Source organism: Squalius cephalus (genome assembly GCF_949319135.1).
Source record: "Squalius cephalus genome assembly, chromosome: 3".
Classification (NCBI taxonomy): Eukaryota; Metazoa; Chordata; class Actinopteri; order Cypriniformes; family Leuciscidae; genus Squalius; species Squalius cephalus.
In genome coordinates this window covers 16,526,203-16,540,782 of record NC_137124.1, presented here as the reverse complement: position 1 = coordinate 16,540,782, position 14,580 = coordinate 16,526,203, and the positions used below count along the sequence as shown (strand labels likewise).

General features: G+C 37.9%; 1 protein-coding gene across 2 annotated transcripts in view; it reads right to left on the bottom strand.

The window, feature by feature from the left end:
• Positions 1-363: 363 nt before the first annotated feature.
• Positions 364-14,580, bottom strand: part of LOC307155454 (diacylglycerol kinase delta) — a 59,502-nt gene continuing 45,285 nt past the window's right edge. For both annotated transcript variants that reach the window (XM_079866077.1, XM_079866078.1), the window contains 18 exons: positions 13,086-13,225; positions 12,899-12,983; positions 12,622-12,707; positions 12,373-12,478; positions 11,844-12,048; positions 11,398-11,496; positions 9,843-9,933; positions 8,195-8,302; positions 7,920-8,016; positions 7,520-7,627; positions 6,592-6,705; positions 5,971-6,105; positions 4,634-4,794; positions 4,207-4,321; positions 3,372-3,461; positions 3,146-3,262; positions 2,082-2,190; positions 364-1,799 (listed from right to left, as the gene is read on the bottom strand). In XM_079866077.1, coding sequence (XP_079722203.1) covers positions 1,747-1,799; positions 2,082-2,190; positions 3,146-3,262; positions 3,372-3,461; positions 4,207-4,321; positions 4,634-4,794; positions 5,971-6,105; positions 6,592-6,705; positions 7,520-7,627; positions 7,920-8,016; positions 8,195-8,302; positions 9,843-9,933; positions 11,398-11,496; positions 11,844-12,048; positions 12,373-12,478; positions 12,622-12,707; positions 12,899-12,983; positions 13,086-13,225 — 2,019 coding nt within the window. In that variant the 3' untranslated portion in view covers positions 364-1,746. The remainder of the gene's footprint in view (positions 1,800-2,081; positions 2,191-3,145; positions 3,263-3,371; positions 3,462-4,206; positions 4,322-4,633; positions 4,795-5,970; positions 6,106-6,591; positions 6,706-7,519; positions 7,628-7,919; positions 8,017-8,194; positions 8,303-9,842; positions 9,934-11,397; positions 11,497-11,843; positions 12,049-12,372; positions 12,479-12,621; positions 12,708-12,898; positions 12,984-13,085; positions 13,226-14,580) is intronic.

The window sequence follows — 14,580 nt, the reverse complement described above, 5'->3', positions numbered from 1 at the left end:
CCACACTTTATTTTTGCGTCAAGTCAACAGCAGCAATCCTGAAGTAGGTGATTGCAGTCAGACAGGGTCTAAGGCCATGGAAGCTTGACTGCAACCCATATGGCAAAAAATATTTTAAATAAAAAGGATAAATAATACATCTTAAAAGTAAACAGTAGTCTTGACGATGAAGAGGATTGGTACCAGCAAATTAAAAGTTAGTCTCTTCTGTTTTGGTTCTTTTTCTCTGTTCATTAAATCATTGCCTTCCGCTTGTACCTGATTGCCCCAGTCATAATCGACGTGCTGATACGTGGAGATGGTCAAGTAATGCATTTGCCGGACAGCACACGGCAACAGTTCATCACAGATGTGAAACTTTAAAACAAAGACATGCAAAACAATAAAAAAAAAAAATACAGTTCAGCTTTTAGGGGCACAATCAGCACCTTGACTTCAAATCAATACCACGCTTGCAATGTCTTTTTCTTTTCTTTTTTTTTACAGAGCAACACTGTTTGACTTTGGCTCACAACTATCAAGAAAACAATTAAGTTGTCCAGTATTGTGTATATTAGTTTCTTTTAATGGAAAAACTGTACCATTGGAGTGTGCTGATAAATACTGCTTGAGAACCATACCATATATTAGTCAAGTTCAAGTTTTGCTTTACCTCATGTATTCCATATACAGACTGACCCCTGAAAAGGGGCGACAGTTGAATAACATTCATAAGTTTGGTTATATACTGCCTTATATGTAACATCTCAGGTTTTCCATGAATGGGATACCAGTTTTCATATGATAAAACAGAACACACAACCTGTTTAGTTTGCCTCTTTTAAACATTTGTTTTCTATATTAAAGTGCAAGGCGAGATAAAATACATCTTGAAATGTACGACATACAGCATCACTTTCTTTCACGAGATTTCCCTGCAGAAAAAAGTAAAGAAACAGCTCACTTTAAAACCACTGCGCTCCATTTACTCACTTGGCACAAGAGTTACGGTACTGAAGCTTCTAGAACAACGGCTCAATTGACACGAGTGATACACCACCACGACTTGGCTGACGATCTGAGAGTAAAAAGAAAAAAAATAGACCTTTTTCCTGCATAAGGGCATGAAAGGCATGCAGAAACTGAGATGGTCTTTGATAGATACAGAGACTAGATGCAGAGTAACTATTCAGCCAGTTTGACGAATAATACAGGTCCACCATACATTCATCATCAGGATATTCCTTTTTTTTTTTTTGCATGTGTTTAACTGTCTTCATTTCAGTACAATTGTTTTGTTTGATTTAGTTTGTTCCTTTCTTGTTGTTCAGGCGGCGAAAGGACGGGGTCTTTTTTTGTTTCCCTTTGGAGAGTGAAAAAAAGTTTATAGTATGTGTCTGACGGCTGGAATACTAAGTAGCGAGATAATAAAATAAGATGAAAAAACAAAACAAAACAGAGAACGGATTTGGTCATGCATGGGAGTGGCGTTGCTGAAAACAGAGAGAGATGGTGGACGGTCCACTTCCTACTCCCTGATGATGAGCATTTCCCATGACACCATCCGCAGGCAGAGAAGAAACAGAACAGAAGCACAGTAATGCAGTGCCAGGCCGGGCCACGCCCCTCCAAAAAAAAGCTCACAAACACGGGGATGAGGCATGTGTCTGCACAGGTGGTCTCAGGCCCTCCCTCACTGGGCGTAAAGCAGCGTCCCGTGGCAGAGTGTGTCCACACAGCTGAGGTGCAACAAACCACTTCAGCTCTTCAGTTGCCTGCAGGATCCACATCATACACCCCGCCTTTGATATCCCAAGATCCTGAGTGATGCAAACAAATGTGCTAAGGTTAAGGTTGTGAGTTAAAATAATTAATTATGCATCTGAACCATCTGTCAATGGCACAAGGAATATTATGCAAAACATATTTGGTATATGAGATGATTAGAAATAATTAGTTCACAACCAGGCCAAGCAACTGGCACTTAGTATGACATGGGCGAGCCACATATTACACTACACTGCAGCTGGATATGAGTGTACCATGACGGTGAGATTATGAGGCTGGTTAATGCTGTTTCTGCTAGTGATTGTGTCTGTTACCTGACAGAGAGCTGCTGGACCGCTGCTTATGCAGCCTCTCTCTCTCTTTCTTGCCCTTGGGCATGATCTTCAGCTTCATACTGCTTTTCACCAACACACGGGACGGGTCCTAGAGTGAAACCAAGAAGGGGGAGTCAAGAACAAGGAGTCTGAAGAGCTTTAGTCTAGACTTCAGTGGATGCAAACTGAGCCATCCTTTGATTTAATATTATAATAATAGGCTATTACAGTATATAACAATTTGCCAAGCAGCATTTTAAGTTATTAAACTTTTTAAACGAGTCTGAATAGTTGCTGGCATTACCAAAATTTGCGAAAATAAAAGAGAGCTTGTGTTTTAAGCAATATATTCCGCTTATTTTACGTCTGTCAGTGACATGGAGCAATACACTCCTGGATTCACAGCCACATTTAAATGCAGTTGTCACAACTTGCACTGTGTACTGGCCATTCCTCTTAGCGGCATGAAAAATAAAGCATTTGTTCAAATTGTGACAGAACGCGATTGGTGTATAATCTGAAGCTGTCAATCATTTCAACATGATTCTGACATGTTTGCGAAAGTGTAGAACTCAATGAGCTTGTGTTAAACGCATCTTCGGCGCAGTGACTCGGCCTCTGATTGGCCATTGCGTTCAACAAACATCTCTGTGATTGGCTACAATGCTCAATGCTGCAAAAGCACATTGAAAGTAGCATCCCTTAATGCAAAGGGAGAAAATATAATGCTGTTTTTAAGATTAGGTAATTAGGCACGATTAGGCGGCTGTAATCATATTTACAATTATTTTTCTGAATAATTGTTCAGCTCTATGAGAAAGACTAGGAAAAGAAAACATTCAGGGCTTTACTAAAAACATTGCATTTACTAAAAACATTGTCTGAAGTAGTCTTGCCCTTGTCCTAATACTGACTAGTAATACCCCATCAGGAAATCACACCATATCTAAACATCTTCTCTTAGGAAAATTTATGTATTTTTAACTTTCAGAATCCAACTATTGTGTTCTATAGAAAAAGTAATGCAAACTAGACTAAAGACATGAATGTGGAGTAGGACAAACCTCCTCAGAGCAGTGCATGCTGGGACAGATCCAGTGAATGTCCTCCAGCTTGTGTAACTCAGCGCCGAGACTATCCACAGTGGAAAGAAGCTCCTCTTTTTGAGAAGACTCCAACTGCTACATACACACATATACACAGAAAACATCTTTATCATATTTCATACAGAATTACTTGTGTACAAGAACAGGCCAGAGAAAGTGAGAGAGAGACAGTGAAGCCGCTCACCAGCAGTTTTCCCTCAAGCAGCATCTTGGTCTCTTGCTGGAGAACTTTACTGCTGTTGACAATGTCTACAGCAGTACTGCGACTCAAAACCTGCAGAGAAACACACACACACACACACACACACACACACACAATCACAGCTCAAGTTCAGTTTGACTTTCTGTCAGGCTCTTGCTGTTCAGTGATTAACACTCAGTTATTCTTCTATTCGCTGGTCAGTGGAGGTCCCGTGGAGAACAGCATGAGAAGCTCAAAGCTGAACATGCTGAAAGCCACAGCAGGACGGACGGACCTGCTATTATTCCTTACTGGAGACTGAAAGGTGCAGTTGTTAACCTTTAAAGCAGAGCTAGACTGAACCGATCCTCATCACATCACTCACTCATATGAACTAAGAATATATACAGAGGGCTTCAAACTGAAAATATGACATTTAAACCTGCCAAATTTAAACCCGCCATATAAAAAAAATGTTGCATTTTTTTTGAAGAACATTCGTGACCTTAACTTATTTGTAATTGCTTCCTTGCTTCAACTGAAGCTCAAGATGCTCTTTGGATCATTCTCAAATCATGCTGGAGAACAGGATCATCAGGTTTTACACAAATGTGTGGAGGTCACAGTGCTCAAGCGATGTGATATACATATATTCACAAAATGTTGTGAATTCAGATAACGCATGTTTAGAAACTTTTACCATCTACTGTGTATTTTGCATCTATGTGATTTATCAAAAATGTTGAACTTGATGATAATTCAGTTCTGCCATACAAACAGAATGAAGCAAATGGAATGAATAAATTTGTTAAATGTAGTTGTTAAATATATTAGTCACCTCAGGGCTGGAGGGTTTGGAGGGGAAGGCTTCACTCAGGACCGCAGCACTGGCATTGACAGAATGAGCTAATTCCTGCTCCACCACCTTATGAGTCTTTGCCACTTCCCGGATCCTACAAAACATGATAACCACACATTCAGCAGCAGCATAACACATATTTTCCCATCCATATATAATTCTAAATGTAATTGTGAATCTAAAATGACTTGTGAATCAATACAAGGAAGTGTCACATTTCTAAGAATTAGAAGTTACAGTCATGGGTGCGGTTTCAAGGTAAAATGGACACAGTTCATTTCTTTAATAGTCCTCAAATAGTTATGAAATAGCTTCTCACATACATATGCATTGATATTCCTGTTGGGTTACAAACTATTTTTGTGTAGGTGTCATGTACTCTTCATACAGTCACACAGAGACACACCTGTATATGAGTGAGTCTGCCACTAAGCCAAGCTGCTGAACCTGTGCGCATTCCTCCTCCGTCAGATACTCCATGGACTGCTGGGAGTTCAGTCGGGGCCGGGCCGGGCGGCTGTCTCCTTTCCGCTTGTCTTCCCACGATTTCAGCGTGCTCTCGAATGCCTTGTGTCACAGCAACATACAATGTTGACAGAATGCAGAGCATCTACACTAAAGTTGAGCACAATGGCCTAGTTACTAGCCTCTGTCATTGATAACGATTAGAATTAGTTTCTTGAGCACTCAATCAACATATTAGAATGACTTCTGAAGGATCATGTAACACTAGCTACATTTACATGGGTTGGATTTTGTTTGAATCCAAATATAGTGTTTACATGAACGCTAAATAAAGTGATCGGGTTTGGCTTGTGTGCAGATTTCATCTTTTTGACATGCGCACACTGCACAAATATACAGTTTCCAGCTGTTGTTGCATACTAACCATCCTCCTTTTCTTTGTTTTAAAAAGCAGACTTAATATTTATCTGTTTCAGGTCCTAATTAGGAGATGACAAGCACATATTTATCAAGCAGTAAATACACCCCTTCCTGAGCCCAAAACAAGGCGTCTGTGGATGAGAGTCCGAAGCACTTCACAGACGATGAGTGGAAGGAGAATTTTAGAATGACACCACAGTCATTTATGACACTTGATATCATGGTCTGTCTGAATACTCGATTCTGATTGGCCGGAAGGTGTCCAATAAAACTGTTTAATGCACAGGTAGTTCCAAGTCAGTTTAATCACCGTTCTATATTAATGCACTGTTTTCATTGAAGCGCACACATACATACGTTACTCGCACACAGAGAGCGGAGTTCGCGCAGCGCACACACAAAACAGGAGTACAGAAACTTATCAAAGCTGTCCCGCGACTTTTAGTAATAAAATAGCTTCACTACTGAATTGCTACATTATATTTCTCAGCAATGAGGGGGTTACATCTCTATTTTGAAGTAATTAAACTCACAGTTTTTTTGTTAATAGAAAGAGAGAGAGAGAGAGAGACGCTAAACAGACACTGGTACGCATGTCTCTGTATCTCTCTCTCTCGATAATTAATTCATATGCATGTTCATCTGCAAGACTAACTGATAAAGCTGGTTTTTCTGGTGAAACTGACAGGAGGTTCTGCTGGTTAGGTTAGTCTAATGGGGACAGTAGATAACCAGTATCCCAAAAGTGATCACGCAACACATAGGGGTGACTAGAAAAGCTGGTCTGTTCAGAAAGATTGACAAAGATTTTAAAGAAGAGAAAAGAAGATGAGCACACACACACACACACACACTGACCCGGTCTCTGGTGAGCATCTGGGCTCGGTTCTTGTGGACAATTTGGACGATGCCAGGAGGCTGAATCCAGGCCTCACCATCCACCTGCACAGGTACGCCTTCATCACCCAGGATGGTGATCTTCACCTGCCGACACTGAGAAAACAGCCAGTGTCAAAGCACATCTGAACTCACATGACTCGTGTAAAAATAGTTTAAAAATTACATTCAATTACCAGATGATGCATATTATTCAATTATTTACCAGAAATGACCCATAAACAAGTTCTCATATACACATAACAACATTAGATGATCAACATTTACAAATTCACCTACCCTACACACACCAGTTACTTTTACCTAAAGAGAGTATTTCAGTTCTGTATATTTCATTATATTTAATAAACTGAGTTTCGGTGGAAAAACACTTTTCCCAGAATGCTCTAATTTACTCTCTTCAAAATGGAGTATAATTAGTCTAAATTACTGAAGCAATCATTGTGTTGTCACAAAATTTGTTTCGGACTAATTTCTTCATTGTGTGACAGTTGAATTTCTTTGAATTGCAATTCAGTAAATTCCTATTTATATTCCAACCCGTGAACTGTTAAATTCTGCATTGTGTCCTAGTGTTCAGACCTGTGTGATGCGGTGATGTTGTAGGTTGATGACTCGAGACATGGCCATCTGCATGCTGCCGAACACAGCCACCACTTCCAGCTTCTTATCATCAAACGATGGAGCTCCATAATTCTACACAAACAAATACAATGGCAGACAATATTTCATAACGTCCACCGTTGAACCACATCCTCATCATCTGAACTATTCTTTATTTACACAAGTCTATATCTATCTATCTAAATATATATGTTAAGATAAGCAGCTTGAAACATGAAACACAGGAAGGACCAGATGTCTTATGTGTGCACTCTGATTCTTACTGGGAAATTATATCATGGCTTTCCACTTTACAGGAAAGAACCTGTTACCGTGACGTGAGTAAGATACTGATCAGATATCCAAACAGCATCACTCCAGGTTGGCTATCCTCTGTAATGTATGTATTTTTCCAAAAAAAATAAAAATAAATTGCACCGTGTACTTAAAGCTACAATATGTATTTTTTACATATTAAAATATATGTTTCTATATAGACTTCAGTGTACTGTAAATGATCATACTTGTTACATTTGCACTGCTCTTTTACACTCTCATCTTTTGCTATTTTCCACCATTTATTCGCCACACCAGTTTCATATTGCTTCCTGTTTATTCACCACAATGCATTTTGAAAAATGATGAAAGGATATTGATGACGGATTGATGAATGGTTGTAAATATGGTTGATGCATTCTGAAAGTCGCATTTGCAGGAAGAAAGTCTGGCCAGGAGCCATTGTTTATTGACAGCTCAGAACATTAAGAAGATGCACTGAGGATAAATGAAAGGCACAGACTCATCTGTTCAACTCTGAGCTGATTTTTCACTTTGTTGAACTGAACTGCCCTCCGGAAAGTAAAGTTATAAGTTCTGAACTGAAATTCGGTTTCATTGATGGACTCACATTGTCCTCTTTGGTGCCACCCCAGAAATTAATGCCTCCTGCATAGCTGGGGATGTTCAAAACGGCAAGACCCTGAAGACTCGGCAAGGACATGGGCACTCCATCACACTGCACACAAATAGAGAGAGAGAGAGAGAGAGAGAGAGAGAGAGAGAGTAACGTAATGTACAGCTTCTCAGAACAACGTTTGAAACATGAAACCATGACCACTTAGATGAAAAGTACATCTACACATAAACACACAGTGGCAAAGCATCATTCATAGTGTGTGAAGGGAAGTAAATGGCACAAAGAGTACTTCCTCTTCCCCTTAAAGGTCAGAAAAGGGAGAAATGTATTCAGCCTAAATGTCAGCATCTTGCATTCCCTTTCTCTCTGTCTGTCCAACACATGCTCATACCTCAAGCTGGACTCTTTGTTCCAGGTTCTTGTAAGTTTTCTGCACCAGTTCTTTGGTCCCTAGCACTCCATACCACATCATGTTTTTAGTGCGACTACTGTGGGGGAAAAAAAAGAACAAAATTTCACTGTTTTAGTCAGCATTATATAAACAACATTATCACTGAAAAAACCAACAACATTAAAGCAAAACTGTAACTGGTAACGCCACATCTCTGGAAGACATTTTCATTTGGATTTAATGGATTATATTCAGCAATTATCAAACTTTCTTACCTGCACTTTTTTGGGTGCTCATCTCTCTTGTTGTTGAACTCCAAAGATATTTTGGCATCCAGCCCGATCCCAAAATAGTTATTCATCACACACTTTTCTGTGCACTGCCTGTGGAACAGAGAGACAAGCAGGATGCCTTGTCTGAGTCACAAAAGGACTGACTTATGAATAAAAAAAAGATTTTTGAAGTGCTAAATAAACAGAAAAGGTGGATGTATTAGTCATACATCATTCACAAGGAAAGTGTATTCATTTATAGATTCAATTTTTGCAATGTCACATAAGCAACTGTCTCTTATAGTGATGGATATGAGGAGTGCTAAGCTCCTATTGATCTATTAAGCATTATATATATAATACATTAATACAGATATCTAATTCAAAAAATGTTGTTATTTTATTCTAGTCAAGAATCCTGAAAAAACTAGATCACAGTTTCCACAAAAAATATAAAGCAGCTGTTTGCAACATTTAATAATAATAAAAAATTCTTAAGCACCAAATCAGCATATTAGAATGATTTCTGAAGAATCGTGTGACACTAAAGACTGGAGTAATGATGCTGAAAATCAAGCTTTGCCGTCCCAGGAATAAATTACATTTTAAAATAGAAAACAGTTATTTTAAATTGTGATACTATTTCACAATATTACAGTTTTTTACTGTAACTGTCAAATAAATGCAGCCTTGGTGAGCATTAGAGCTGTCACTTTTGTGAAAAAATCCTGTTTGATTTTTGAGACATAAGTGTTCATTGAATCGATTGTAAAATCGATTTTCCACGTCTAAAGACGTTTCCATTTTAAACGCCAAATATGGGCAAATCCACGGACAACTAACAGGCATTAGGACGAACGTAAAGAGGGCGCTTGATTTATTGGCATGAAGTTTAGTGCACAATGACAAACAGGAGTGCAACAATCTCGAAAAACAATAAGCAGAGTGGACTGCCATAACATAAATGAAAAACATTACCGCAGTCTTCAACATGGCTGTGTTTACGATTAGAAATGTCAAGCAAATTTCGCCTACGTAGGCGATTATAGACCGTAGCCCGAATCTGTATCTGTATGCATGAGACTGTCTGCATACGGGCAGAATTCACAGTTTTGTTGTAAAAAGAGACACATTATGCAGAAGTATATTTTGCTGTTATGCGTGTTTGTCAGAGCCTGCAGTTGCTGTGTGACTGTGTCCGAGAATAGACAGCTAAAATCGATTCCCTATTTTCGTTTTTCGAAAAATTACGTTTGTTGGTCCGATCGATTGTGCAATCGATTTTCGAATGTAAAGTGACAGCCCTAGTAAGCATAAGAGACTACTTTCAAAAACATTAAAATATTACATTCTCAGCTAATCTAGAACAACTCTTTTCAGCTCTATAATTATGTAAATAATGCTATCATTGCAAACGTGAGCCCTACAGCCTGTAAATGGAAACATATAGGCCTGGGATAAAAACAGATTTATGTCCACTGAGACTTTGATGGACTTGTGTGTTGGTGAGTGGAATAGCAAACACTGTGGTATATTACACTGTCAACATGGTTTTAGAGCTACTGGAACCTCAGATATCATTACTGCACTTCTCTGGAGAAAGATAAGAGCTCTGCCATGTGTGTATGTGTGTGTGTTTGCACAGTCTTACACAGACTCCTCAGAGAAAAGCACAGTGCTGAAGCTCTCTGACTTCTCCAGTAATATAGGGGTTGTAGTGGTTGGACTCAATGTGTTTTGACCTGTCAATGAAATAAAGCAATCGAAGAGTGAGGGAGTGATGTGCAAAATGCAGCCATAAGAAAAAAACCTAGAATCACTACAAAAACTTCAATAGCAATAGTACAATAATAAAAAACTGTGTATTAAACTGTTCTGAAAAAAAAAGCTTCTGAATTTACTTTCTTTTTTCGATAAGTGGTTGAATGAACTGAAATGATCTACTTTTAGATATAAGTTCATGCTACTACTTATTTTTGGTTTCAATTCAATTATTTTGTGTATGATGTACTCCTTGCAAATGATTCAAAGCTGAATATAATTATGACTAGCTTACTTCAATTTAGTTGTGTAAGTTTGAAAATCTTTGTCTTAATTTGACATATACATACAGTAAATCCAATTAGTTAAATAATGTGAGGAAACAGATTTTGTTAAACCATTTGAGTTTAAATATTTGAGCACTGTGAACTGTAAATTTAAAGTCTAATAAAAAGAATATTTCTTATAACTAAATAAAATTCTTACTTGAGTTACTTGTTACTAAATGTTACTTGAGTAACACCCTACGTAACTGATTTGAGTTAAACCAATTAAACACATTATTTAACGCAAACAAATCTCTTAAATTCTATAGCACTACACAAAGTATTTGAGTAGTTAACATGTGAATTTAAAGTTAAGAAAACTCATTTCCAGTTGACTGAACAAATACTTGTCAATTAAAGCTAAAGTTATTTTCTTTGAAAGAATTCAAATTAAACTAAGCTCACTTGATTACACACATTTGTTTAGTAACAATGACAAGAGTACATTTTGTAAAAACTAGCATCAGTGAAAGACAACAATTTATTTTGTCAGAGTACTCATTTCATGCGTTCATGTATCAGTGATTCATTTTTGAGAAATATTACATAAAAACCTAAATATTTTCTAAATAAAAATGTATATAAAAATAAATAAATAAAACAGTTCTTCATGCAAAACGGGTTTAGTGCTGCCATTTATGTGAGCTAATGCAGTGTTATGCATGTTGATATAGTTGATGTTAATTAACTCAAGTGATCCTTGGCCTTTTCTATTTTCACGTCTCCCTGCTCACAAAGACAGTTCTGAGGGATGACCTTTTCTAGACAGTGTCTGGGTTGCATGATGTAGTTTTTTACTTCCACCAGGGCATACAAACACATAGTTATATTGCATCCTCCTAATTTAATTTTATATCTTCTGTATTTGCAATGCTCTAAAGTCTTAATTTCTACAGCTGACCTTCATATTCACAATGAGTAATGATCCTCTAACTGTGGGGTTTTTATTCAGGGACTTTGGTGGTTGTTTGAATGATTCTCATGTTGAGGCCAACTGCAATTTTCATGCAATTGTGCTAAGAATATCTTTAACTGATCAAAATGCCAATGTTTGAATGAGCTACAGTAGAGATAAGAATTTGCAGTGGAAAATGTGATCGAGAAGAGTTTGTCACTCACGTGGCTCCGCCTCTTTGAGGTCCTCACTGCTGCCTCTTTTGATTGATGAGGAGGATGACATTCTCTGTACCTGTGTGTGTCTGTTCTGCTCATCCACCACTGAAAGAAAGCAATCAATAGCAATCTAATTAAATATTGGGTAAAGTTTCACAGAAGCCACTGTAAAATGCGTGTACATTCCTGTATCTACAAACCACAGATTTTAGTTTTATCTTATTTAAATACAATCTCGGTAAACACAGTAAAAAAAAGTAAAATGTTAATTACTGAAGCCTTTTCGTGTTTTTCTCTCTGGGCATATTTTGAAAATGTTATCTCACAATTATCTTCATGAAGTAAAGTTTTGCCTCTTTTTGATACTTATTCTATGTATTCTAACAATGGCCCAAAATCCAATGACTTTCCACTTCCACGGATGAATGCACTCATATATTGTAAAGAATTACCCTTTTCTGCCTGATCTATGATTTGTCGGAGTGCTTTCTTTAGGCTGTTGGCCCTCAGCATCAGCTGCTCTCTTGATCTGAAGGGTCTGGATTGATCAGTGTCGCTCTCGTCTGGTGAGATGGGCCCGGCTGGTACCAGCTGGGCACTGGCGTCTTCGCTGAGAGCCTTAACCAAAGAGTCCAGCTTCTCGTTCAACATGGCACACTGAGATACACGCACAAATCAAAACAGTTTATAAAGGACCAAACACATTTAACTCTTTATCTGAATCTTCATTTAACTGTTTATTTGACTGTCTGTTTGTTTAGCTCTTCATTTAATATTCTGACTGCTAATTCACTCATTAATAAACTGTTCATTTGGCTCATCGTTTGTTGATTTTACTTAATATTTGTTTGTTCCTTTGGCTTATTATTTGACTGTTCGTTTAACTCATCACTTGTCGATTTAACCATTCACATGTTCTTTTGGCTAATTGTTGAACTGTTTGCTCACAAAAAAAAAAATCACCTTTAAAATCAGCTTTACCTTTTTTGCCATAGCATCGGCCTCCTCTTTATTCTCTGTGGCCCGTTCATAAGCTTTGCCGACCCCGACCTCAGCCACAAACTCATTAACTGTTCCACAAAGAAACCTGTGAATGAAAGAGATAGGAATACAAAATGTAGAGGTTCAAAAGGATTTTTGAAAAATTAAAAAAATAAAAAAACTATATTCATATTCTATAAACATAACCTGCACAACACGTTCATAAACAAAAATCAACTGTTTACTCACTTAGCAGATGATATAACGTCACTGTGTTTGTCAGAGTCCAGAATTTTGGTCAAGTGAGTGGCAACAGAATCAGCATATTGTGTAATCTGGATCATTTTAAAACAGAAAATCTCATTTAAATTCAATTTAAGATTTTTTTTTAAAATTGTTTTTAAAGAAGTAGCACTAACATGGCATTTATTTGATGAAAAATACAGCAAAAAAAGTGATACTGTGAAATATTATTACAATTTAAAAGAACTGTTCTCTTAGTAAATGCTTAAGAAATAAAGGTCACCTGTAGGGGGGAGTCTAATGGGTCCTCCTCCTTTAAAATCGCTGGAGTCTGTTTGGTGGGCACTTCATAGGTCATCACACTCCATCTGTGACACACATTCAGGAGACACACACACCGAGAGATGAGTTTGATGAGAGTCATTCATCCACTCATTCATTCATTCTCCTTCTTTCTCTTTGTCTCTCACCTGTCCAGCATCTTGGTTGTAGCTCTCTCCAGTTTCTCCAGTATCTGCAGCAGCTGAGCATCATCATCACAGAGTCCTCCCCAGCCCAGCACACGTGCCAGGTCATTTCCTGTGCCCAGCGGTAACACGCCCAGCTGGCACTGTTACACACACAACACAACACAACACAATAAGAGTGTACTTCTGGGTACTTCTAGAGCTAAAGACGACAATATGAAAATGGACCATATGTAAAATACCATTCAAGAGGTTTTAAAAATCAATCAAATCAAAGTGCCGCAAGCTTTGTCAAGAGTAATGTCAAATAAAATACTATATCACACACATTTTCTACCATTTAATATGTCTATTAAAATGTTTTAAACCTTGTACGATGTGATACACAAATTATTGCAAACTTTGTGAATTAAATAAGGACAGTGCGATTGAAAATACAATAGCTGCGTTGACGTCTCTGTGTGTCTCTCAGAGCTTTGACAAGAGTAATATCAACTAAGATACAACATCACACATTTTTTTTTACTACTTGATATGTTTGTTTAAATGTTTTAAACCTTGAACGATATGATATGCAGTGCCGTCGCCAGACCTCAGTCTTAAGGTGGGCACATATGAAATGCATGGGAGCGCACAATTATTATTAGCCTACAGTACGTATATTTATAATATTCGTATACTCTATTCGCGCAGCACGTAATCATCACGTTAAACATAACCAACAGCAATATGACCAGGCAGCCTATAGCCTACACCACATTTCATAGAAGCAATGTTATGAATATCCATAAAACACTTGACTATACAACATATTAGATGTAACACCAGAAGCATCTCTCAGACATTGCATTTTAAAGCAGTCAACAGAGGGATATACATTGCCATGAGACACACACACACACGCACGCACGCACGCACGCACATACACACGCACAGAGACTTTGAACCTACTGGTACTTTTCAACCACTTACGGATATCCATGACGAACTGAAGCGAGTAAGCTGGCGAAAACTCATCCAGCTTTCAAAAATGCGCAGTAACTGTTGAGCGGCTACACTGACGTACAGCCTAACTTTCTTTTTAGTAAGGCCATGATAGGCTGTTGCAGTATAGATTCCCATCAATCAAACAAAATCACACCATTGTTTGTTTTAATGATAAAGAATGCAACACAAAATTAGCAACTATGATAATATAAAATGAAAGTAATTTTTTTTAAGAGATCTGCGCCTCAAGTGGGGGGGGGGGGGGGGGGGGGGGGGTGGGGGCACAAGCATTTTTGGGGGCGGGCCAGGGTGTGATGATATGTTTCTCTGACTCTCTCCAAGAGATGGGAGGCATTTACGTATTCTTTATAATTAGTTTAGATTTGCATTTGTATGGATAGTAAAAGTTGTTTTAGCAGTTTTTAACTATTGAATATTTTCTTTCATGTTCTCTAATCAGCTATTTTATATAGAGTCTTTTTATTTGAGGTTGTGGATGAATCCTCTGTAA